Source organism: Hermetia illucens, chromosome 1 (genome assembly GCF_905115235.1).
Source record: "Hermetia illucens chromosome 1, iHerIll2.2.curated.20191125, whole genome shotgun sequence".
NCBI classification, from domain to species: domain Eukaryota; kingdom Metazoa; phylum Arthropoda; class Insecta; order Diptera; family Stratiomyidae; genus Hermetia; species Hermetia illucens.
Window position 1 is genome coordinate 174165782 of NC_051849.1, and position 27135 is coordinate 174192916.

At 42.8% G+C, this 27135-nt stretch overlaps 1 protein-coding gene across 1 annotated transcript; it reads right to left on the minus strand.

The window, feature by feature from the left end:
- Positions 1-5927: 5927 nt before the first annotated feature.
- LOC119646850 (cytochrome P450 6A1-like) lies at positions 5928-16763 on the minus strand. Its single transcript, XM_038047471.1, has 2 exons — positions 15595-16763; positions 5928-6392 (listed from the first exon to the last, which is right to left on the minus strand). The coding sequence occupies exons 1-2, from the start codon at positions 16682-16684 to the stop codon at positions 5977-5979; spliced, it is 1506 nt and encodes a 501-aa protein (XP_037903399.1). The 5' UTR covers positions 16685-16763; the 3' UTR covers positions 5928-5976.
- Positions 16764-27135: the final 10372 nt, after the last annotated feature.

The window sequence follows — 27135 nt, forward strand, 5'->3', positions numbered from 1 at the left end:
TTTTTAAGCCATCGGTCTAGAAGATTTCAGTAAATCCCTCCATGCATTCTTTTGGCCATTCCAGTTTTCCCTTTGTTTCAAGGTAATTTCATATCCTTCATATCTTCTACTAAGCAAATGTAATGGAACTGATTCAATCTTCTGTGCCCCTCACATTCGCTGTTTCCCCATAGATCTATAAGCTGATCCTATTAATAATAATAATAATCGTTGGCGCAACAATCCATATTGGATCAGGGCCTTCAAGTGTGTTAGAGCACTTCATTCAAGACCGTACCAGTACACCACAGTAGTACACTGTAGGAGGCAATATGGTCAGCATTGCACTCGTCCGAGATTATTGCCCTGATTTGACTCAGGTACTCATTCACAGCTGAGTCGACTGGTATCCGATGTCAAATCACGATGCAAATTCCACTGCCACCAGTGAGATTTAATGAGTACGACCTTAGTCCTTTCTCACGAATATGGCACTCAGCCAGTCTCTCCAAACATTAAAGCGCAAATCGTTGTGAGTTGATCTGCCTAAAGTTCTTTGGATTTAAAAGCTGTTTTCTTGGGGCTTCGGTGTGAAGGCTACTTAACTCAGACTCCAACAAAAGGCCCAGAGCAGGGAGATGCTAAATAAATATTTCGCATTACTGAATAGATGCTATCCACGCTAGGTGCTTTGAAATGCTGAAAGGACATTACAGGAACTCTCTTGCAGTATTCCAATTTCCTTCCAACATTTTCGTGTTAAAAAGAATTACAGAAACTGCTAACTCCCTCCCTTACTAACTCTCAAGTTTTATCTTCTTCTAAGAGGGTCTAACTTGGACGATCCATCCCTCTTAAGGACTTTGAAATCTCATTTTCATAGACCAGTTGCTCACTGGATGGTTGAGGATGTCTTCATTTCTATTGCTTGTACATGTACGGTGCAAAAATTTTGTTTTTGCAGTTCTCAGTTCGACCAGGGAAGCTTCGTCTTGCACACGCTAGTCTCTAATCAACAACTTTTAATTGCAAGTTCAACTATTTTAATTCTTCTTAATCCCACGTACATAAATAGTAGAAGAATAAAGTACCCACAAAAATGGCAATTGCTTATCGTGCTGCCAACCAGGTCGTTGTCAGCGAATACCAAGTAATAGCGAAAAGAATCATTTATGCCTTAGAACATTATATTTCTCCTCTACTGTGTAATTGTGCTGGCTCTCTTGAGAGAGTGAGCTCAACTGGATGGGTAGCCATCAACGGAACTTTCCCTGCTCAATGTTTGACCACTGCCACTTCCGACCCTCATCAACACATCCAGGGTTAAGTTACCAGCGTACTGACGAGATTCTTCGTTAGAAATTGTATTAAACGAGCGTAATTCGATGATACGTCGCATACAGGTGTTCACAAACACTTGGAGCTGTTAAGTGACAGTAGTGGTCACTTTCCATGTGCTACCCCCATATAGCAAGATGAAAACAGTATAAACCTCCCCTATTTCCACATTTTAGGCGAAATAGCGGAGGCGGATGTAACGCGTTGGCATAAATGAAGCTTCCTCGGTTTACCAATTGATCAACCCCTTCGATAATAATAATCGTTGGCTCGACAGTCCCATTGGATTAGGGTCGGAGCGAGTATTAGAGCACCTAATTCACACGGTACACTACAGTATGTGGTCAGCTGTACGGTCGCCTGTGTTTATTACCCTGGTTTAACTCAAATGCACATTCACAGCTGAGTCAACTGATATCCGACTTCCAGTCACGATACAAATCCCACTACCCGCAGTGAGATCTGAACTGCGTGTGGCAGACACTGCTCTAACTACTAAGCTATTAAGGCCTTTGACGTTTTGCCCATTAACGCAGATGGGAGGATTACGATACCCCGCAGACTGGGAACCTTGCTTTGTTCGTATTTAGCTGCAGCCTGACTCTCTCTTTTCAAATCCAGAGCCATATGGTTAAGAGAGAGGGAGCAAACAGATATCATCAGCGTGTTTGAAGAAAGATGTTATGGTCTATCGAAGCTCTCACGTCCCAATGGTCTCGGCACTAGACAGCATAGAGAACGTCACCAATAACTAGAGCTCCACCCATCCAGGGACAGCTGGATCATATAAGCGGTCGATGTTGAAAGTAGGGGTAGCAGCTCTCCAAGCCCTGCAGGAAGCGGCGGGCGCCACACACAAGCAAAAGCAAGGTGCTTGAGCTTAATTCGGTGGTCTCTTCATGCCTGTTGAAGGGAACAGCCGACTTGAGTTTGAGTAGCAGGGTACTGACTGCATGTGCAGATTAGAATGTATGTTGAGGAGCGCGATGTGGTGTGAATGGGGTCTTAGCAGAAGAACTGCTAGATATATATGTGGGACTTTTCCGTGCATGTTCTACGCAGAGGGCCACTCTGTTATATGAGTTTGCGGTGACAGTGTAGGAAACTGATCTATGCTTGCCAGCGAGTAGCGTTGTTAGCGTGTCTTTTTGTGTGTCGCACGGTTTCCAACGACACCATGCATGTATTGTCGGGCTTCCTCCCCTTGATCTAGAGTAGTCCGGCGTGTCATGGCCTGCAAGTTCAGGAGGGGCATACCTTTACAGCAAACTGATTTAGTCAGGACCGAGCAAGTGGAGGGGTTAAGACCTCTGGCGGTTAAAAGATTGCTAGACGAGAACGTAACATCTAAGTGGTAGCCTAGATGGAACGAATGTGGCAAAGGTCGAGTCGCATACGAGTACGTTAAATGTGTGTCTGCCAGAGGAAGTTCCGTCTTGCACTTTAGGCTTGAAAAAAGGGGGCTTCCTCCTGACGAGGCATGCAGTGTGAATGAGTTTCGCTTCTCGCGGAACGCCTCTCATCAGGGTTGTGTTTTGTGTGGGACAAACTCTGAGGACTGGTATCCTGTTCTCTCTGTTTGTCCAGCGTACTATGACATTCGTAATCTAGACGGTATCTTTGATTTTAAGCAGCGCTTTGCTAAGAGTGATTCCATGTGTTGATGCATATGCGCGTTATGCTTTGCTGCAAGGAGGGGGGCAGTTCTTTGACGCTACTTCATCTGCCCCACTCGAGGTTATTTGGTTCCATCGGAACCGAGGTGGGCTTCTGAAAGCATATGTATGCTCCAAGAGAATTCCTAGGGAATGTACTCTCGGCACGGTTGTTTGCTGTTTGCGCCCTTATAAGAGTTCCATGATGGTTGCGGTCGGGGTCAGAGTTTTTCATAGATTCAAGTGTGTAGTTGTGTTGAACAACTCGGGCGCCGTATCCCTTATTTACGGTAGAGATGTCAGAGAGATCTTGCATCCACTGCTATGAATGCTGAGCCTACACTCAATATTAGCCCGTACCGGTGTGCCAGTAATGAAGGCGCAATGATTGTGATGTCTGAAGAGGAGCGTGGGATTATGTCTACATGGCAGGTACTCACGTCAAACCCCCACATATTTAAATTTCACTTGGGGACTTTTTTATGCAAGTGTTTCTATTCGTATATAACTGGTAGTTCAATACCCAAAGAAGCGAACATTGTCCATTATCGAACACTGGATGCAGACATATCTATGTCCAAAATGAACGTACACATTTGAATATTTTCTCTTCAAGGAAAGATACATATACTTCACCATATTCTGTAGAAAAAATTGACATCCTCCTTTCGCATTTGAGTATATGTATGAATTCAATGATTAACTAATCATTGCAGAGATACTACTTGCCATTGGTACCCGTATCATATTTAAGCGCACTTGGTGGTAAATTTCGAAGGTATGTTTGAGTTGAATCTTCCTCTTTCTTTAGATTTCTATCTATTAATGATAATCGTTGGCGCAACAATCCACATTGAATGAGGGCCTTGAAGTGTGTTAGAGCACTTCATTCAAGACCGTAACGGTACACTACAGTACACTGTAGGAGGCAATGTGATCAGCATTCCACTCGCCCGAGATTATTACCCTGATTTGACTCAGGTACTCATTCATAGCTGAGTCGACTGGTATTCGACGTCAAATCACGATACAAATTCCACTGTCACCAGTGAGATTTGAACCGCGACCTTCCGTACGCCAGCCGTGTACTGTAACCACTCAGCTATCCGGTTCTATCTATTAATGAGTCAAAATCGCCGTCCTCCAACAGATACTCCTTTCTTTAAATATGCTGATTGTGGAGGTGAATGATAATAGGGGTGTCAATCTAAATTGCACTATGAATCTGTGAGTTTTTTGTGCATCTTGCATAGATGCATGATTTGTGCTGAACAACGTGATCCAGATGATCCTCCCCTCCCTTCCTTTTAAACTTGATTTTCGGAGTCTATCTTCATAAGTCATAAGCCTGCTTTCAAATCGGTACTAAAGTGCTCCATAAGTTCAAGGTTTAGATTTCACTTTTGCATTCTTGCACATGTGCGAGGTCAGATAAAAGCAGCAGGATCCTTCTCGAAACCATTCAATACCAGCAACGGTCTTAGACAAGGGGATGCCTTTTCATGGGTACTCATAAACGTAGCCCTCGAAAAGGAGATCCGCGTTGCATATGTTAATACCAGAGGCACCATCCGCCTCAAGTTCACCCAACTACTAGCCTACGCTGACAATCTTCAGACTATGGGAAGGACAACCCAAGATGTACAGACCTTGGGCTGTTTCGCTCAAAACCTCTCACCATAGGATCAAAGCTCTTGCTGTACAAGACAATGATCTTGCCAGGCCTTATGTATTCCTCGAAGACCTGGGTTGTTAGCAAGAAAAAATTCTTGGCCGCGTTCGAAAGAAGAATCATCATCATCATCATCAACGGCGCAACAACCGGTATCCGGTCTAGGCCTGCCTTAATAAGGAACTCCAGACATCCCGGTTTTGCGCCGGGGTCCACCAATTCGATATCCCTAAAAGCTGTCTGGCGTCCTGACCTACGCCATCGCTCCATCTTAGGCAGGGTCTGCCTCGTCTTCTTTTTCTACCATAGATATTGCCCTTATAGATTTTCCGGGCTGGATCATCCTCATCCGTACGGATTGAGTGACCCGCCCACCGTAACCTATTGAGCCGAATTTTATCCACAACCGGACGGTCATGGTATCCCTCATAGATTTCGTCATTGTGTAGGCTACGGAATCGTCCATCCTCATGTAGGGGGCCAAAAATTCGTCGGAGGATTCTTCTCTCGAACGCGGCCAAGAGTTCGCAATTTCTCTTGCTAAGAACCCAAGTCTTTGAGGAATACATGAGGACTGGCAAGATCATAGTCTTGTACAGTAAGAGCTTTGACCCTATGGTGAGACGTTTCGAGCGGAACAGTCTTTGTAAGCTGAAATAGGCTCTGTTGGCTGACAACAACCGAGAGAAGATTCCTCCGAATAATTGTTGGCCCCCTACATGAGGATGGACGATTCTGTCTCCTACATAACGACGAAATCTATGAGCGATACCACTGTATATACGACTGTATATAAAGTCCGGCTCAACAGGTTGCGGTGAGCAGGTCACCTAATCCGTATGGGTGAGAATGATCCAATCCGGAAAGTCAATAAAGGCAATATCTATAGTAGCAAAAAAGAAGACGAGGCAGACCCTGGCTGAGATGGAGCGTAGGTCAGAACGCCAGATATGTTTTAGGGGTATCGAATTGGTGGACCTCGGCGCAAAACCGGGGTGTCTAGACTTCCTTATTAAGGCAGCCATAGACCGAATACAGATTGCTGCGCCGTTAATGATGATGATTCTTGCACATGCATCTTTAGTTGCAACGTAATTTTCTCGATTTCTTTTTCCTACTCACTGCTTAGCATAGTGCTATCTGGTTTTAAAGTTTTAGTTGTATCTTTTTTTATTTTGATCTTCCTATGCTCGCGCTGCTCGCGCGTTTCCTTTCACCAATTCCGCTTCCTTTCCCCATTTCCATGAAAATTCAAACCTTAAAAATATTAAAAGATTGACAGCAAAGTGAAAACAATCCAATTTATTTGGTTAAAACTAAAAGGTAAACTATTTATAACTTCTCAATTTTTAAATACATTCCAAACTTTGGTGATAAAGTTGGTCTTATTATATCGAAAACCATCGGAATTGGAGTCTTCGGGCATGGTCTAAAACGATAATTCTTCAAAAGTGTAATTAGGCCGATTCTCGTCTGCATTCGTCCAAATCGCAATCCCACGCAGTTTCGAGGACCTTCACCGAAACCCAAAAACGACATAGGATGGCGGGATTTTATCTGTTCTGGTGTAAATCGATCCGGGTCGAAAACATCTGGATTAGGAAAGATTTCTGGATCACGTTGGATATTAAAGTTAGGAATGAAAATTTGGGTGCCCTTTTCAATAATTATTTTCGTTCCAGGAACACGATAGTCTCGAACTGCTTGGCGTATAAGATTGACAACAGGTGGATATTTGCGAAGAGTTTCTGAAAATAAACATGAGGAACATTCATAAAGGCAGAAAATAATTGTCTTTAGATACTAAACTAGCTAAATCTAATGTTGGGAAAATCGTAGATTGGTATAATCACATGTTAATATGATAAGAATAATCATTCGAGTCTTTTATAAATCAAAAGCTTAACAATATATTCATTGTTATTTTAATCTCATGGAAAATCAGCAAATGACTAGACACTTTTATGGAATATCATTTAGCAAAAATTCCTAAACTGAAACAATGAAGTTCAATCAGTTAAAGGCAACTAAAAGCTATAATTGTTTATTTTCGAAAGGCGCGTAGCCTCCAGAAGCAGGGATCGGTGATTCCGCTTTATTTATGGAACGAAAATGGACGAGACTTAACAAAAAAAATGCAATATAAAACATTCAGTCCCCGCAGTGAAAAGAGGCACGAGATATCACTTTTTAAGGAAAGCAATATTACAATAGAAATGGGGTAGTATCACAACATCACCTTTCATTATTCTAATCGTATCAACGAACCGTATATTCTAATATTATTGGATGATGTAGGAGGAGATATCAGGTCACACGGCATTACTTATGGCAAGAGTAATACAATATCATCATCCCTGCTCTACGGGGCAACGATGCGGAGATGTTAAGCAATGCTGTGATGTTAAGTGATGTTGTGAAGCTCGTGATCTCTACTGCAGTGTTGCTGCTAGATCGAAGGTATCTAAATCTCGAACCATTTCGTGTTAATATGAAAACTGCAACAGGATGCGACGGTGAAGTTGCATTGTAACTAGTTTTTGGTGACTTTAAGTGAGTGTGAATATTATTTAAATGTCTGACTCAAGAGAGAGAGATTCATTACATTTCTCGCGCAGTGTGTTTTCAACCGACTTCTTATCCATCATACTAGCTATCCCTAATGGAAACATCATTAGGTGGGAAAATATGGCAAAGATAGCAGAACTGGCCCCACTGTTTCGGAAAATGAAGAAACAATTGCATACTTGACAAGTCGGGAATTGTAAACTCGGGGTCTCAAGTATAAAGGGTTTTGTATACTCTATGGGAATGGGAATATTTAAGCGTAATTAGTAAGTCATTGTGTACATGAATCCAATATGTCAGACTATTCATCCTAATGTGATGCTGGCATTGTATGCTGTGTTAAAGAACAGTACAGCTACATTGGTAATTTCGACCAATTTTAGAATTACGATTTCCTTCGAACTTTCCTGTATTATGCCGCATTATCACCCAGGGATGAAAATAAGGGGAGCTTTTCACGTAAAATTCGAAAATATTGTAAAATACCATTGTTAGCCACCGCATTGTTTGGTGGCGAGACTGAAAGTTTCTAATTGGCTCGAGAAATAACCAATTGCTCTTAGTTTACCTTCTTCTCCACGTATTTCCGTTCAATATTGCTATTATTGGGGATAGCAGCATCGATAATATTCGGAAAGTGACCTATCTTGTCAACTAACAACACGTCAGGCTTGTTGTGTGGAATGTGCCGATCAGTCAGAACTTGCCGTTCCCAATACATGCTGTAAGCAGAATTATTAAGTACTGCTTGCGGCTCATATCGGTAAACCGGGCACGTTCCCGTGATCTGCCCATGCTTGTATACGTGGTTTTGATGGATAACCTTATATACGGCATTATGCCTGGTAATGTATTGCACCGGTACCATAACAGTACAGCCAGAAATGGTACAACGTTCTCTAGCACCGAATCCATAATCTGCACTGGTCGTTCTCCATCCGTTCTTTCATGATGTGCTCTTTATAAACTCGGGTGGTGACCATGCCCTCCTGAATGGGACACATTAATCCCTCCATCTCAGTAAAAAGCTACACAGCACACAGCCATCTGTTCGACAAATGCAAATCAACAAATGGCTACCAAAGACAATTCACGTATTTACCGTGAATTGCCTTCGAGCTCCATTCATCGATCCCCACTTGGTCCCACTTCACCCCACTTAAAGGATTGAAAGATCCATCCTTCAAGTTAAGTGGAGTCAGTCCACAATGCGCCTTACAGACAGTCACATGCAAGGTACTCGTTTGCTAGCCAGGCTTGGAAACACTGCAGTCCTTCACGTTTTATTTTACAAAATTGCAAGTATCCTTAGGCTAGTGCTTGAATCCGAACCGGAATCTGAAAAATTAACAAACATCGGGAAAACGCGCAAATCTATCAGTGGAAACACTGGAAATCAAATAAAGAGTTTTCCGAAGACATTGTAATATACCATTATTAACTTTCTTCTTCTTTTTCGTGAGCCTTTGTCCCGATCGCAAGCGCGGTCGGCTTATTTTGATCGGTTTCCCCATTTGGTTCTATCAAAAATCTGATCTGAATGTAATATGTAGCGTATCCAGGCACATTTGTTTCGGTCGTCCTTTTGGTCGCTTACCATCGATTTCGATGTTCAGACCAATTTCGTCAAGTGAATTCTCGTTAGCGCGAATTACGTGACCATCGAAGACGCCTCTCTCGTAATTTTTCCACGATCGGTGCAACCCCCTATCAATCGCGGATATCCTCATTTCGGATATGATCGAAACGTATTACGCCACTAGTCCAACGAAACATTTTCTTCTCCATTACTGTAAGACGCCGTTCATTGTCTTTTATAGCCACCCAACACTCAGAACTATAGAGAGCGGCAGACGGATAATATTGTGGTAAATTTTAGATTTGAGACGTTCGTTGATACGTTGATCACAAAGAACACCATCTGTGGAACGTCACGTCAAAGGTTGTACTTTATTTGTGCAGATCTCAATATGGAGGGTATTTTGAGGCCTGGACGCCCTATAGAGATAATTTGATGATTTTTTCAAGATGCTCTTTATAGCCCTCCTTCCACTCTCCACTTTTGTAACAAATATCAAAATTAGGACCGGTCGACCGAAATTATTAACCGAGATATCACTTGATGCTTCACAGGACTGTATTTTGTGAATTAAATTTTGCTTCCACCTTTACCTCAATGTCGAATGACATAACATGCCTGGCCGTTCACAGATCCCATCTTCTCACTGAATTTCGTGTCAATGGATACAACCGCTTCTGAGAAAAGTGCATGTAACAGACAAATAGACAGGCAATGGGTTTGAGCAGCTACTTTTTTATTTCCCTGTTTAGTTTGTGGGTTTATTTCCGCTATGTATGCATGATATCGTGGCGTTTGTTTATTTATCAGTTCCCGTGCTAACTCACCCATTGGTATTCGGACATGTGAAGTTTTCATTAAATGTCATATAAGGAATTAAAGTGTTCATCATCCCGCCGCCAGATTTCTAAGCTTGGCTAGCAAAGAGCGCGTGCGGACGGGACCCTGCGATGAAGTTTTTCTAGGTCGACTTTGGCCATTTAACGAGATTTTAGTTTATTAGTAGTGGAAGAATGTTTATAACAAAAATGATGGGGAGGCACCATTCCAATTTGCTTCGATAGGCGGATAGCGGTGTCAGAATCAAACAGAAACAACATATCAAACAAGTTGCTGCGGGGGGCGCTCGAATATCTCCGATAATATGGTGGTTGATAGACTGGCTTATTAAGGATCTGGGTTCTGTCAGAATCGTCAGAATCGTTTAGCATCTGACTATTCATTGGTAAGTCTGGTTCCTGAGAATAAAATGTATTTCATTTTACCTGCCTACTTTTTACTCGCATACCCCCAGCTAGACTCCCGAGACCCTTCATTTTATAATATAATCCGCAAAGATATACATATTCAGTGAAAACAAAATTTCGTGACCTCTTGCCTTAATTTCACACAAAAATAATGCCTTTCATTTCAAGAGGTGTAACTGTTTCAGAGAAAAGTGAATCTGATAGACGGACAAATAGACAGATAGGTAGACAGTGACGCTTTTACACAAGGCCTTAAAAATAAGTTTGTAATTACAACCTTCCCGACTAGAAATAGAGACAACAATTTTCTTCTAGTCATCAAAATGTCCTACATGTCTTTTCAGGAACGTTTGCGTGTATTCCCCACTTAATAATTTCGGACTGCAACAGCAAAGTTTCATGCTAAGGGAAGGATTACCTCAACCCAGCTGAACGTGGTCTTAATAGGTTAGATCCGACAATGTGGTTTTTTATCTTGTTGAGTGTTTGAATAGCATATTGATTAGAACATTAAGCTGTCGGTCTAGAAGGCCACGTATCAAATCGGCCTGCTAGCAAAAGGATTTGTATCGCGACTGGAAGTCGAATACTTGTCGTTTCAGCTGAATATCTAAATCAAATCCAAGTAATAACGGGCGAACAGAATTCTGACCACATTGTCTCCTAGTATATCGTTGCAAAAGTAATAAAAGGTTAGGCTTGATTTTTTCGCCCAGAATAAACAACGTATTCAAATAGAATAGGATGAGTTCTAGGAACCTGTTGCTATTCGATCCCTCCACCGGTCGAGCTCAATCTTCTTCGGAGCAAGAAGATCTAGAATGTAATGCTCAACCTGGCTCCATCTTTGCCACAACATTGTCTGAAAAGAGCTCGTTTGTGTCTGCACAAAGTTGCTCCATAAAACGCAAAAGAAAAAGAAATGAACAGCGGCATCCAACACTTTATTGAAGAACACAAAATCAGGAAATTGTGCCTACCCAATCTTGAAAAGCTCCATGCCCACTTAGAAGTTGGGTAGGGAAATAATCAACCCCACAATGCTTTCGATTCAGCTGCGGATTTAAATTGCCGATGAGCCGTGCAGTCCACCTGCCTCTTGACCCACTTTGCCAAGAAAGTTGCACTAAGTTAGTGTGCATTGACGTTCTTCATGGGCAATCAGTTCTCTTAAGTCATCTTCCTTATAGCTGAAGACCGTTTTACGTTCCCTAGTAAGGGGAGCAGCAAGAATCACCCCCACGACTAATATCACAGCCGGTTCTGCAACAGTATGACAGGCAAACGCCACTAGCAAAGCTCACTATCTCTGCACCTGGGTAAAGACCGTAGGATATACCTCCTTTGCAAGGGTATCAGTTCATACTTCTGCGTCGTAAAGCAGAATAGATGACGCTGTTCCTTTAAGAAACCGTCTCCTGGTAGATATTGAGTCACCAATATTAGTCATTAACCGATTTAGAGTCGAGATTTCAGATGCTTTAATTTGCCGGAAGAAGCTCATTTCGATTTGAGCGTTAAACCTAAGTACCTAACTGTTAGTTTTGACCCCATGGTCTTAGTATGGGCTAGAATTTTCTTTTTGATGATGATGGCTACCTCGATTTTTCCACCGCGAGACTAAAGTCATGAGTAGTGATCCACCCGGTATCCATCGCATCAATATGCCAAGTCAGGGTTGCGCCTATTCAGCAGTGCCTTCGGACGATTCCGTAGCCTACATAACAAAGAAATATATGAGCCAAACCATGACCGTCAGGTAGTGGATAAAATCCGGCTCAACTGTCAGCGGTGGACGGGTCACTTAATTTGATTGGATGAGGATGATCCAGCCCGAAAAGCCTATAAGGGTAATATCTATGGTAGGGAAAAAAGACGAAGCAGGCCCTCCCGAGATGGAACGATGGCCTAGGCCAGAATGCGGGGCAGCTTTTTAGGGATATCGAATTGGTGGACCTCGGCGCAAAACCGGGATGTCTTTTGTTCCTTATTAAGGCAGATCTAGACCGGATACCGGTTGTTGCGCCGTTACTGATAATGATGATTGCAGGGAGCGTTTCAGAGGATCTGCTCTAGGATAGATTCGTGTGCTATCCCTACTGGCCGCCTAGCGTTTCAAATAATAGGGAACCGTAAGGTATAGCTAGTCACGTGGAATGAATTTCCGAATGTGCCTAGCATATCTGCCCATCTTACGGAATTGGGGGTGTTTCTGTTATCAAGCGTTACCAGGAGCACTATTCGTCAAGATCGGCATCTGCACGCCTCAGCTCGATGAACGACCTCCATAAAAACACCCACCATGTAGCTTCCTGCTCTGAACAGGAACAGTCATCATGGTAAGTCTCCGGTAGGACGGATCGCTTCCACGAGTCTACTCCTGATGAGCTTTTCGAGTACTTTTCCGATGGTTTCAAGTATACACGGTGGTCGGCGTGCAAATGGCAGCTCAGTGTCTCCTCCCCTTCCAACGACAAGGGCAAATGCCATCTTTTAGGACAGTTTTATACGAATAGCAAGTGAAGCCGTCTTCTTATTTTTCATAATAAAAGCTGCCTCTTTTGGCTCTTTCGTGGTGAAAAAGGGCAGTCCAGGACGCCTTCTGCGGGAGAAAAGTGCCCGTAGGATACGGCCAACTGGTCCGTACTTAGTATGTAGGGTTTCCGCAGAGTCCCGATGTTCCAGACGACAAGTTTACAACCGAGTCCGCACAGATCCCTTTTTGGCCGTCGTTAACAGGTTAATCACTGAGTTCACAATAACATCAGCTGCAACGCCACCACTTCTGAAATGCCCTCCAGTGCAACGGTGCATGCTCCAAGAGTTTCGGCGTACCTTCCGATGTTCATTTTCACGACGTCGTATAAGGGAAGCGTTTGGTTGGTTTACGTCGACAAATATTGGGTTGGGGAAAAAGGAATGTCGTATTTGTGATGGAAATTTGACGCTTTATTTAACATACTTAGAATTATCCGATTTAAGTCGAATATGCGCCGTTTTGTTTGCAAACTTATTGCCATTTAGAAGGCGCTTTAGTTATTCAACTTTTATTCGACTTGGTGTGCACAAAACGCGCAGTCAAAGTTTGTTTTGATGCATTGCACTGACTCCTATTCGCATTCAGTCTGGCGAATAAAATTGCTGCGACTTTTACGTTTCGGCTGCACCGATTGTTGGGTGCGACACTTCGTTTAACACACTGTCTGAGTTGTGAATCGTTGTTCCACCCAAAATCACCCGATAGCCGGATACATTCCACTTCCGTATCAAGCGCTGCTGGTAATTTCACCACTTTGGTCGTAGTTTCCAAAATATCTTTCATTAACCTTTACGGTTAATGCTAGGCAGAACAAAGTTTCACGTTGTCTGCTTAGTTATAGTTGGGATCAATTGTTAAACAATTTGGTTTAAATAAAACGATACACCGAATTTAGGTAGTTACTAAATTTAATTGAACTTGATTTTTTAAAACCACTATACATTAAAAGAATACTTCAATTTGGAAAATCGATGAATTTTGTTCAACAAAGAAAACGTGCTGTGTGCACTTGCCGGTGGTCAAGACAGGAGAGACCGGCTTATCTCCATGCGGTCTTTTCCTGTCCCAACCAACGGCACCTTCTTACCGCTAGTCTTCCACACCCGTGGCGAGTTCTAAAGAGTGGAGAGTTCGGCGCGCCATCTATTTGCTCGCATTCGCAACATTCGAAATAAATTTCGAAATCGAAATAAATTTCGAATGCTGCGAATCCTGCCGCGCCACAGCACCTTCATTATCCGCCCTTAAACCCCCCTCTTTATTTGCAAAAAACTCAGACAGCCAATTTTCGCAAGCCACTTTTGAGAAGCATTTTGCATGGACCGGAAGAGATGGTAATCACTTGGTGCCCATCCGAGCTCTCGTAGCTTCTGGGGGTCATCAAAGATGTGTGAGGCCAAGCTTTGTCCTGGTGGAACACAACACCATTCCTATTGACTAATTCTGCCCGGTTCTGGTCAATTGCCTGCTTCAAACGGTCGAGTTGCTCACAGTAGAGAACCAAATTGAGGGTCTGGCCATAGTTGAGCAGCTCATAGGGGATGATTCTTTTCCAATCCCACCAAACACTCAGCAAAACCTTCCTGGCCGTCAATCCGGGCTTGGCGATGGTTTCGCCGGCTCACCGCGCTTCAACCACGATCTTTTTCGCTTGATGTGAACGTACGTGATCCACTTTACATCAGCAGTCACCATCCGCTTCAAAAGTGGGTCGAATTCGTTCCGTTTCAATAGTGCATCGCATTTTTTTGCGTCAACTCTTGTCGCACAGAAACATCTAGCTTTTTTTGGAATCCAATCTTCTGAAAATGGTTCCAAATGGTTTTATGGTCTATACCCAGTTCCTGGCCAATCGAGCGAGTGCTCCAATGCCAGTATACTTGGATGGTTTCGATGATTTTATTGGTTTCTACGACGATTGGCCTAGTAACACGGGGTGTATCTTCGACATCCACTACACCAGAACGAAATCGATCGAACCAACGCTGTGCTGTACGAATCATTACAGTATTGGGCCTATAAACTTCACAAATTTTTTCGGCCGCCTTCGTTGCAGTTTTATCTCTCAGGTAGTAAAAACGTAAAATATAACTAATTTCTTGCTTCGTGGACTCCATTTTTGACGCGCTATAACTTGAGACTGAAACGTATGATCACAACTCTGCCAAAGAGACGCTTGTAGCGCAGATTGTCGTCTTCAAATTGCCGTATAGTATGACCCGATGCGATAAGTACAACACAAGATATGTTTAAGTGTCGCCATCTATTGACAAAATACGACATTTCTTTTTCCCCAACCCAATATTATCAACCGCTGTTTCTAGTCTTCACGCGTTTCCTACAGCTGCCTATGTTCGCCTGGGGAAGAAAATGTGGTCCAAGAGTTCTGCCGATTACATTCGTCCATTTTTTATGCCTTTGTTGATCATCCTTTGGAGAAACGTGACGGAAAGCATGCACTTATCACTGCCGTGTATTTCCTGATTAGCCTTTCCTCTAGCAAGGATTGTTGGCTGCGTTTCTACTCCACTTATGCCTGAGTTCACCTACTCAGGTCTACGATCTTCTCCTTTCTTTTTTTCGGAACAGAAAGACTACTGGGCACTGGAGTGCGCCCCCCGCACTGGCAGCCCCATTACTTTGCAAGGATTCCTCTTTATTTGGACATCTCGAAGTCGCATCGGGTGTTGCAGCGCTTGCTGCCCTTCGCTGGGCGCTGCGGTGGACGAGCGACATATTTTCGTACTGCGCCCGAATGTAGTTATTTCTTCCACCTTCCCGTCGTCGATTTTATGAATTTTTTATTTATATTCTACATGAAATTATTACTAGTTCATTTTATGCAAGGTGTACTCCCAGAGACAAAGTACCTACCCCAGTTCCCAGAGGCATGACCTACACTTAGTTGATCCCAGAACTCACAGACGGACTGGATGGATCATTGCAACCTTGCAATTCTCGAGTTTGAAAGCTTGGAATTTATGCAATGAAAATAATTAATGCAAATGTGCACTTACCGCTGATAATCTGATCGACATATACTATTTCCTTCACAGCTTCGTAAGTAAGTTTTCCTTCATATCTAGTAAGAACAGTTTCGATTTCCTGACGTGCTTTCTCCTGAATGTCTGGATTCAATGCAAGCTCATACAAAGCGAATAACATGGTGGTTGATGATGTTTCGAAACCACCGATGAAAAACAAAAATGCTTGTGCCACAATCTCTCCAAATGTTACTTTTCCTAATTTCTGCGACTGCCCATCCAAATTTTCCCCATTTTTCAGTTGTATCAGAAGGTCCATAAAATCGTTCCGTCTGACATTATTTTTCTCCCGGTAGTCGATAGTTCCGCGGACTAGTCCCATGAAAAAGTCTTCAACTTCTTTCTGCACAACCCTAATATGAAGCTTTTTTCCCAGTTTTGGATATTGCATCAAAAACAACTGCATAAGTGATCCCTGGAGAGGTTCCTCTAATATTTTGACACCATAATTACGAAATTCGGAATTTGGGTTTTTCAGGCTGTTGCACTCTACTCCGAAAGCACATGTTCCTATGACATCAGTCGTGAATCTGGCCAGTAAATCTCGCACCTCCAATTCCGATTCCGTCTTCAATATTTCCGATAATTCAGAGTTGAATTTACCTGCAACATCCACTACAGTCGGGAACATGAATTTCATTCTTCCGGATGTGAACGTGGGTGAGAGTTTTGCTCGTAAAGATTTCCATTTCTCGCCATCCAAAGAAAACATATGTCCTGAAAGTGGGTCATCTTCTTCATTCACATACATCCCGCGCTCATGAAAATTGCTGAAGTCTTTAACCAGGACATTTTGTATAAAATTGAGATCTGTTGCTACTACGACAGGGGTTCCGAAAAAGTAAGCCCCCATGAAAGGAGCTCCAGGTTTCTTTTGCTCATAAATTGGTTCCATGATATCTCTGAAGTGCACTCGCCGCATAGGTAAATTGCCGAAGGGAATGGTTGGTTCTAGGTATGGTGCTCCACGATCTTTCCAATATGCGTAGCGTTTCTTGAAGAATATCAGCGCGTAGGAAGTTAACCCGATCACAAAACACAAAAATATCGATAGGTTATCCATTTCAAACTAACGTGAAATTACTAGGTTCTCTGTAGCTGGTTCCGTGGCTTTTCTTTGACTGACTTCCAGTTTGTAAGACACTTATATATGAGGCTTTTCGGCAATGGGCACGAACCCTGATAACTGTTATAAATCTGTTAGGAATGAATATATAAATTCAAATCTGTTGACCTAAGCTAGTTTCATTAGATTGTGGCATGTCTGCATATTAAAATCTCAAAGGGAGTTGTGACGAAATGTCTGAATTTTGTCTATTACAACCAAAGAAAATGATAAGAATTTTATGTGTATTACTTGACATCAATCTTATCAAAAATAGAAATGTTGCAGTGTCATGCTTGCTTTGCAATACTTTAAGATTCGAAAGGAAGAATTGTTGAAATTTGTGAAATTGTCCTTTTCTGTAAGCCATACTACTCGGAAACAACGTAGAGAATAGCATAAAATGGGGTACTTCTTCATTCAAAAGAATTAGATGCATCTGTAATACACGATGCAAAATACTAAAGTAGATACCGGATAAGCAACTCCCTCTTCAGAATTTATGGAAAAACAGCAATTGAAGTTAAATTCAAAATAGAGTGTCGGTAATATTGGCTAATACTGCTATCAAAAGCAGTTCCTATAGTGGCAGGTGGCAGAGCCTGGAGGCGATACCAAATTTTTGCTATCAGAACCAAACAAACACACAGAAAAGTCTATTCTGTCGAAAATCAGGAAGGTCACTAGTTGGACGTTAGATGTTCAGAATAGGAATTATCCAAGATGATAGGTGTCCATCCTGTAGTGAGGGAGCAAGATGCATGAAGCATTTTCAATGTGAGTGTTCCATCCGATCCATGGTGTTGGCGTGCCTTACCTGCAGTTGGTAGCACCGGCGATACATAAATGAACCTAGAATATTTCGTTAGACGGAGAAATGGGTCGGTGTGAAGGCTCATAGGCTGAGCCTCCCCCAACCTCACATGACACGACAAAACCTTATTAAATTCGATTTAATGTCTATCTGTCTGTTTGCCTGTCTGTCTTTTTCTGTTTAGGGAGATGACAATCTCCAAACAACTCTGCCTTTGATACGCCAGGGTGTAGGATTTTGACCACTTTAACCACCCTGGACGCCACGTGAAATCATCATTATATCACCGGGCCGAGTTTCCTTACTTTAGTTATGCCCGTGCCTTGCTGATTTCTTTCGTTTACCGCAGTTTATCTTGGAGTACTGCGATAATGGAGTTGATCGCATCCCAATCCTACTGGTATGCCAACATTTTTGGAACAACATTTCCGGGTGAGACCCGTGCTAGGTCCTCTCGGATCCCATCGCGATTTGAACACTGAGGTAAGGTGTCCAATTTAAACTTGTAGAGAAATTGACGTTATCTTCCACGGCCTGTAAGAAACTGGGTGAGTTTGTAATTGATCTTTCCCATGTTTTCTCGTGAGGTACTTCAAGATGGTGGGAAGTAATATGTAAATCCAATGACTATTTCCTGAGTGATATCATCGCTGTTGATCTTCCGCTTATCGATGTTTCCTTATCGGTTTTTTCACCTACGATGAAGTTTCGTCTGCCAAGATATCGATCGGCCCCATTCCTAAGATGACAAATGCTGCATCATCTGAAACGATACAAAAGGCAGAAAACACAGTTAGTTCGTCCATAGACCTCACTCAGTTTTAAGGCGTTACGTAAAACATACAGAGCTATTCCCCAAACTAGGACTGCAAACAGCAAGATGGAACTCACCGTCCTGGCTACGAAAACCTTGGCAGTTTTCCGCGAGCCTCCTGCATTCAATGTATGCTTTTTCCTAAGTATACTCTATGTGCTGCTTAAAATTGAGTTTTGCCTCTATCTTTCTAACCAATCCTTAATAGCACTGATTATTTGCATGTGTACAACTTAGTATCTTCAGGATACTTTCCGACCACAACCAGTGCTATTTCGTCGGCGTAGTCTATTATAGTAGTCTTCTTCGCAACCAGAGACCTTCGTGGTTAATTGTGATTGCTTTCCTCAAGTCCAGGCAGCATGCAATGTTTGCTAGCTTTCGGTTAATCTGACTTTACGGAACCCATGCCGCCTCCAGCAGTGAAGGCATACTCCCTGACATCGTCAGTCACTTTATAACGAAGTCGGTTTCGAGGCCTAGATACCATGTGCACGGGCAGCCATAATTTTGTCACATTTACGGGTCCTGTAGTCTCTTAGAATGGGTTTATGAACTTTTTCATTCCCCGTACTCTTTCCCTGAGCTGCTAATGCCAAAACTAATTTAGGAAGTACTAGTTCAGATCTTTCCTTTGATATCTCACATGATTATATTCGGTGTCATACCCCGCCTTTGCATATATGGGAACCCCATTGAGCTCAATGTAGAACAATGTTACTCACTGCATATGTGGCGACTCACAGTTCCCACCTTTCCGCAGAATTAAATTTCATATTAATTGGAGTAACCGATTCTGGGTATGACAGACAAACAAATTGACGCTACTTATTTCCTTCTACTTACGCACCTCACAAGCCCTTTGAGTTGGGACTTAAAAATACACTTAATGCCTTTCTCGCTTGTCGTAAAAGGTATAGAAATTTGTGGGCTAACAACCTGCTTTTAGAGCTACCAAAAGGTCTAAAGTGCCTCGGATAGAGACTGAGCGCCTCGGCCTCCGGCTATCGAAAGCACAGTATGATTGGTTTCTGCAATGCCTCGACTACAGTAGCAGTCTCCTCGAGCGGAAATTCCGAAGATATAAGGTAGATATTTTTGGTCTAAGGGAATTAAAATAAAGTACTCTTCTCCACCTTCCGGCAATGTGCCTTTGTCCCCTGGAAAGCAGAATAGTAGCAGACGCGAATCCGATTTTGGTTTGGAGAAGGTGCCGTAGACCGCAACGATTTCAGAGCTGTATACTGCACCGCGAAAGAATTTGAATTTGGTTGGAAATATTTTCATAGTTCGGAAAGGAGCGTTAACAGTTGACTCCACATTCACGGTGAGAGGCAATTAAGGAATGTGAAAGGAGCACTTCACTCCGGTTTTCAACCCTGTCACATCAGGTCAACCTCCGCCTATTGTGGATGAAATGGATATTCGTTGTAATATGCGGATACGAACCGTTCCTCTGACAAGAAGAGAAATTATTTCAGCCACCAACGCACTCAAACAGAGTAAAGCCGCTGTGCTGGACGGTCTCCCCGTGAAGTTATTTATCCTTACACCTGCAGTTAGCACTGATCTGATGCTTCCATCTATACGAAAATCTTAGAAATCTGAGACTTTTCCCAAGGACTGAAAGTAGATGAAGACCATTAAGATTACAAAGAAAGGCACCCGTTTTGAATGTGACAATTGGGTATCCACGTGATCCCTGCTGTCGCACACAAAACAGCTAAAATAATCCTGGAAGACATCAAGAACATCCTGAACACTCGATCGACAGTAGGCAGTCTGTTTTCCTATCGTTTTGACCACATCAACGCGTAACCAATCATTTTGGAACATTCATCTATTGCGAGAAAGCATTCAATAGTGTGAGCACGGAGTGCATTTGAAGTGATTTATGCACGAAAGGTATTCGGAACCTTATAGTAATCGAGCAATGAGATCGACGTTGGATATGGCATCGTGGTAAAATCTCAGAGAAATCTGAGGTGCAAAGTGGAGTCCTGTAGGCTTGCATCTAGTCACCGATATTAATAATAATATAATAATAATGGTTGGCGAAACAATGCAATTGGATCAGGGCCTTGAAGTATGTTAGAGCATTTCATTCAAGACCGAAACGGTACACTATAGGATTATAGTACCCTATAGGGGGTAATGTGATCAGCATTGAGATCGCCTGAGATTATTACCCTGATTTGACTCAGGTACTCATTCACAGCTGAGTCGATTGGTATCCGACGTCAAATGACGATACAAATCCCACTGCCACCGGTGAGTCACCGGTATTATTTCTTCTAAATGTCGATGGAGTCCTTCATACTACCTTATTCGCAAGATGTGAGGAGTTCAATGGACAATACATCAATTACGATGGTAACATCAGTTTGCTCTGCCGAGTCATGGACCCTAGCCAAATGATTCCGAATTTGGAAAGAGAGGGAAGAAGAGTTGGACAGAAGATAAACACCAACACCAGTCTGACGTGCCGTCGCATTCAATCTATTATATATACATTAATGGCAGTGTATAGAAAGCGTCAGCCAATTTGTATATCAACCAAATGTGGTATCTGCTAACGGTGGTATCGAAATCGATGCTACTCGACGAAATATTAAGGCCAGATCCACGTCCGCTGCCTTATCTGAAATTTGGCAATGCAGTTATCACAACACAAAAACCAAGTTGAGACTAATCCGTGCTATATGGGAGTAACACATGGAAAGTGATTCTTGCTGTCAGCTTCAAGCCGGTTTCTATCTGCGTCGCATCATCGGCGTCCAGGGCATTCACTCGTAGGTGAAGTGATCGAAAAATATAGTTGGCAGTAAATAGGTCACACATTAAAGAGGGGTGAAAATTCCATTGGCAGCGACTCCATGCGATGAAACATAGCTTTGTAATGAACCTTGTTGGGTAAGGGTGGTCAAATTACCATCCTGAGTGGCCAAAGACGAGCTAGAGGGAAGAGTTATCCCAAAACCTAAAAGAAATTGACTAAGTGACCGTGAAGGTCTGCCTACTGAAGCTCCATTAAAGTGCTTGATTGATTGGGGGTTCCTTTGAGCGCTTCGATCCCTCACGGGTCATTTTTAGAAAGTGTCTATACAAATGCGTGGGTCCGCACCGGATATAAAAATAACTCCACGAACAAGGAAATTTGCGACGACCTAACGAAATAAATCGAAACGCGTGTTAAACTTGAAAAATAAAACAAGTCGGGAAACCGGAAGCTGGACGCTTCAGCTATGAAAGGTTTTTTTGTATTTCTTAGTACGTAGCACGTAATATATGTATATATTATGTAAGGGTATCCACTTTTGGGTGATATTGACATCCACAGTCTCGAATTTGCAAAGAAGCAACGACTTTAGCGTATTATAATTTTGTTAGTAATAGTGCGATTTACACCAAACTTGGTAAGATTATGCTCTATATTATAGCCTACATCACTGCACAATTTCGTGCTAGGATGAACATAAGGGGGGTTTTGCAGTCAATTACTAAAAAATATAGTAATATACTAGTATTAACTTTATTTGAACAGATATCGGTATGGAAGGTATTTTGGAGCCCAGGCACCATATAGCAGGCAGCCTCCTGATTTTTTCAGATTTTTCGATTCAGCAGTTTCTGAGAATGGGTCTGTTAAAGAAATTATCACTTCCACCCCCGTCACCTTTTCAAAAGATGTTAAAACTAAGACCGGCATCAGAAAGTACTAATCGAGACTTTTTATTTGATGCCCATGAGAATATTTGGAGAAAAAAAAAATTTGCATCCCCATTAAGTTTGACCTAGAATGACGTAGTTCACTGTATGCGTGAGCATTCACAGTTCCCATCTTACTACCAAATTTGGTGTCAATCAACCACTTCACAGAAAAATGCGTGTGACAGACGAACAGACAGACAGGCAGACAGACGGATAGGCAAGCAAATAGACAGTAAACCGATTTTAATGAAGACTTGTTTTACTCAAAACCTTAAAAATGATTTCCTCTGCCAATCAGCCGTCTCTCGATGAATTCGCCCAAATGCGTTCAATAATGTGCAAACTGCTTCGAAATTTAAGGTAATCGCAAACTATAGAATGTATTATTTGAACAAATTAATCCCGAAGAAGGCGAACAAAATCCCGCTACCGTCACGAAGCCACGGCCACCACAGTTTCTCAAGACTTAGCATTGAACAGTAGGGAAGAAGTCCAGGTATCATGTAAAGTTCTGGGGAAAACTGAAGCGCATTTCAGTGACCCGGGAGCGATGGTTGACGCGCTGTGCCACGTCAATATAATTATAAGGGCTAGGAAGAAATGCATGTAGTGTACATTTGTTTTTTCTTAGCCCATACGGATGAGCCAAAATCGGTTTAATATAAGCAACATTCATACATCCACATTATAATATATATTGGGTTGGGGGAAAAGAAATGTCGTATTTTGTCAATAGATGGCGACACTTAAACATATCTTGTGTTGTACTTATCGCATCGGGTCATACTACACGGCGATTTGATGACGACAATCTATGCCTCTTTAGCAGAGTTGTGATCGTACGTTTCAGTCTCAAGTAACAGCGCGTCAAAGATGGAGTCCACCAAGCAAGAAATTCGTGATATTTTACGTTTTCACTAACTGAGAGGTAAAAATGCAACGAAGGCGGCCGAAAAAATTCGTGAAGTTTATGGGCCCGATACTGTAACGATTCGCATTGCACAGCGTTGGTTCGGTCGTTTTCGTTTTGGTGTAGTGGATGTCGAAGATACACGCCGTACTGGTAGGCCAATCGTCGTAGAAACCGATAAAATCGTGGAAATCATCCAAGTAGACCGGCATGTGAACATTCGCTCGATTGACCAGGAACTGGGTATAGATCATAAAACCGTTTGGAACCATTTGCAGAAGATTGGATTCCAAAAAAAGCTCGCTGTTTGGGTGCCACACGATTTGACGACAAAAAATCTCTTGGACCGAATCAACGCCTACGATGCACTGCTGAAACGGAATTAATTCGACCCATTTTTGAAGCGGATGGTGACTGGTAATGAAAAGTAGATCACGGACGACAACCTCAACCGAAAAAGATCGAAATGGCAACAGGTTAGCAAACAAAACGGCGCATATTTGACTTAAATCGGATAATTCTAAGTATGTTAAAGAAAGCGTCAAATTTCGATCACAAATACGACATTTCCTTTTCCCCAACCCAATATTATTGCACAGCCAATAGGTTATGAAAATTGGTTCCATCTTTACCTCTACATGCTTATTCCAAAATATCTTCTCGTTTCGGATAACTTCCGGATAAATTATTTTTTCGGAAAGTTGAAAGGCTTTGCCCTCATCTGTGGAGGTTTAGTCCAATAAGCCTCTTCAAAACACTCGAAAAGTGTGCGATTCAAAGTTCAAGTTTCTACTGCGAAAGGAGGTCCTAGTCACCTAGGGAGCTGAGATTTGTTGCAAAAGAAGTTGAGTGAATTTTATCCAATCCATTTTCCTAAAGTTTCGTCTTTGTATTACTATCCGTCCGCCTCCAATAGCCACATCAAATTCTAAGTAACGGTGATCCTACTGTAAGACTTCATCTAGCACCTGCCAATCTCTAATCAACTGCAACAAATTTGAAGTATAGATTATTAGGCTAATACTTCACTTCTCCTTGGCTCCCCATACGTTTGCAGTCATTAGACCAGATAAAGTTATGAAGTCAAAGAGCTTCTCTAATATAGAATTGAATTTGCAACTCCCCCAATAAGTATGTTGAGCACACGCATAACAATCTATTAAAAGCGGTCAACGGGTAGTACAGGTCCCAGGGCGAAACGCGGATTGGTATCCACGATGGAGCATAAAACCTGGGAAAACCTGCTGAACCAACACCAACAGCTTTACTACCAAACCTCCAAACGGAGAAAGTTGAAGGCGAGTCTCCCGAACGTGCGCTCCCTGTACAAACCGAATGCTACTGAGCAACTAACCGATACCCTGTCCTAATATAAGGCTGATGTAACAGAGTTCCAAGAGATGCGATGGACAGGGACCGGTTTCCTGGAGAAGAACCGCAACACCATATATTATAATGGCCATCCAGTAAACGATGTGCTCGGAGTAGGTTATCGGCTTTGAAAATATAAGCGAACGGCTATTCACTCTGCACTTCCGAGGCAGGTTTAGAAATATAAGCCTCATAAAAGTTAACGGCCCTACAGAGGAGACTGCAGAATCGGAGAAGGATACCTTCTGCGAGGCAGTTGAGCAGACCCTCGAAGCCTGTTCCAAGTATGATATCAAAATCGTACTTGGAGGTTTCAACAGTCAAGTAGGGATGGAGCCCGTATTCAGGCGAAACATCGGCTCCTATTGCTTCCATGGGGATACCAATGATAACAGGCTTCGGATTATTCAGTTAGCAATATCGCACGAAATGGTTGTTGGAAGTCCCTAGTTTGCGCGGAAAGCGGCCCACAAAATACCGTTGGCCTCTCCAGACGGGAAGACTTTCAACCAAATTGACCACGTACTGATTGAACGCCGCTACCTCTCAGGCCAATATAGACTCGGACCACTATTTCGTTGTTATAGTGCCCCGAGCTCCAATTACGACACCACATTCACTCCCCTCTGACAATCAAGTGAGAATGAATACTGAATCCATCCACAACACAGCCCTGCGCAACACCCATGAGAAGGAAATGGACGCCGCAATAGCCGGAATCAACAGAGATCCTGCAGATGAAGCATAAACAAATGATCTTCACAACCACCTGAAGAACGTTATCATTGATACGGCCACAAAGATACTTGGCCCCAGCCGCAAGGAATGTCGGAACGGCTGGTTTGACGATGAATGTAAGCTAGCTACGAAACGCAAGAACGCTGCATACCGAGAACTGCGGCGAGCGGAGAACCGACTTCACAGACGGAAAAAGGAAGCCTGCGAAAACCAACAAAGTCTGTGAACTAGAAAAGTACAGAGAGCAACCGGCGCGGAAGTTTTACCAGCAAGTCAACAGGATGAAGCCTTATACACCTCTATGCTAATCCTGCCAAGATAAAGAGGGATATCTGATTTCCGACAAAAAGGGCATATTACAGCGATGGGTTGAGTATTTTGATGAGCAACTGAACAACCAGAACATCGGCGAGTTGGAGGTCCCGCCAACTGAAGACGAAGGGCAAATACTGCCACCACCAAGTATAGAAGAAACAGTCCGTGCAATTCAACGGCTCAACAATCATAAGTCGCCAGGGACCGATGAAATTACAGCCGAATTGGTTAAATATGGAGGCAACCAATTACACCAAGTGGTTCATCAACTTGTGTTCAAGATATGGGACAGCGAATCAATGCCTGACGGCTGGAAAAGGGGCATTATCTGTCTCATACATATAAAGGGAGATATCACACAATGCAGCAATTATAGAAGTACCATCTGTAAGATATTTTCCGCTATCTTGCTAGGCCGGATAGCCCTATATGCCCAGAACATCATTGGCCCATACCAAAGACTTCACTCCAGGCAAATCAGTAACAGATCAGATTTTCTCTCTGCGGCAAGCGATGAAAAAACTATTGGAATATGGAGATCAGTTGCACCATCTATTCATCAACTTCAAAGCCACCTATGATAGCACCGACGAAATTGATAAAACTGACTAAACTGGCCCTGACCAATGTGCGAGGCCAGATAAAAGCAGCAGGATCATTCTCAAGACCATTGGACCTTAACAACGGTCTACGACAAGATAATGCCCTATCATGCATTCTCTTAGCATGGTCCTGGAGAAAGTGATCCGTGATGCTGAGATAAATGGGAGTGGTACGATCCTCTTTAAGTCCACCCAACTACTGGCCTATGCTGACGATATCGATATCATGGGAAGAACCACGCGAGATGTACAAACTACCTCCATCTAGATCAAGCAGGCAGCATTCGGCGCGAGATTTTGGGCTTCATATGGAGGCAAGACAAAATATATGGTGGCAACATCAGCATCGAAAACCAACCAATCAACAACATCAAAGCGCACTGGCCAAACGGGAAGAATAAAGATAGGAGACTACAACTTTGAGACCGTTGATAATTTCTCCTATCTAGGGTGGAAAATCATAACCGATAATAGCTTCCACGATGAAATCCGCGCATGGTTGCTGTTAGCCAACAGAGCCGATTTCAGCTTACAAAAACTGTTTCGCTCGGAAAGTCCCACTATCGGGTCAAAGGTCTTACTGTACAAGACAATGATCTTGCCAGTCCTTATATATTCCTCGGAGACTTGGGTTCTTAGCAAGAAGAATTGCGAACTCTTGGCCGCGTTCGAGAGAAGAATCCTCCGAAGAATTTTTGATCGCCTACATGAGGATGGAAGATTCCATAGCCTATGCTACATAACGACGAAATCCATGAGCGAGGACATGACCGCTAGGTTGTGGATAAAATTCGGCTGAATATGTTGCGGTGGGCGGGTCACTTAATCCATATTGATAAGGATGATCCAGGCCGGAAAGTCTATAAGGGCAATATCTATGGTAGAAAAAGAAGACGAGGCAGACCCTGCCTGAGATGGAGCGATGGCGTAGGCCAGGACGCCAGGTATATCGAATTGGTGGACCTCGGCACAAAACCGGAATGTCTGGAGTTCTTTATTAAGGCAGGCCTAGACCGGATACCGGGTGTTGCGCTGTTGGTGATGATAATGAAAAGTTTAAAAGCACTTGATTCTATATACATTCGCAGATTAGTAAATTCTTACGGCTGCGAAGAACGCAAAAATTATAGGGTA

Coding starts and splice junctions, on each gene's coding strand:
- LOC119646850 (XM_038047471.1), bottom strand. CDS start 16,684: ATGGATAACCTATCGATATTTTTGTGTTTTGTGATCGGGTTAACTTCC. Junction 6,393..15,594: donor TGTCGATCAGATTATCAGCG/GTAAGTGCACAT, acceptor GTTTATTTTCAG/AAACTCTTCGCAAATATCCA.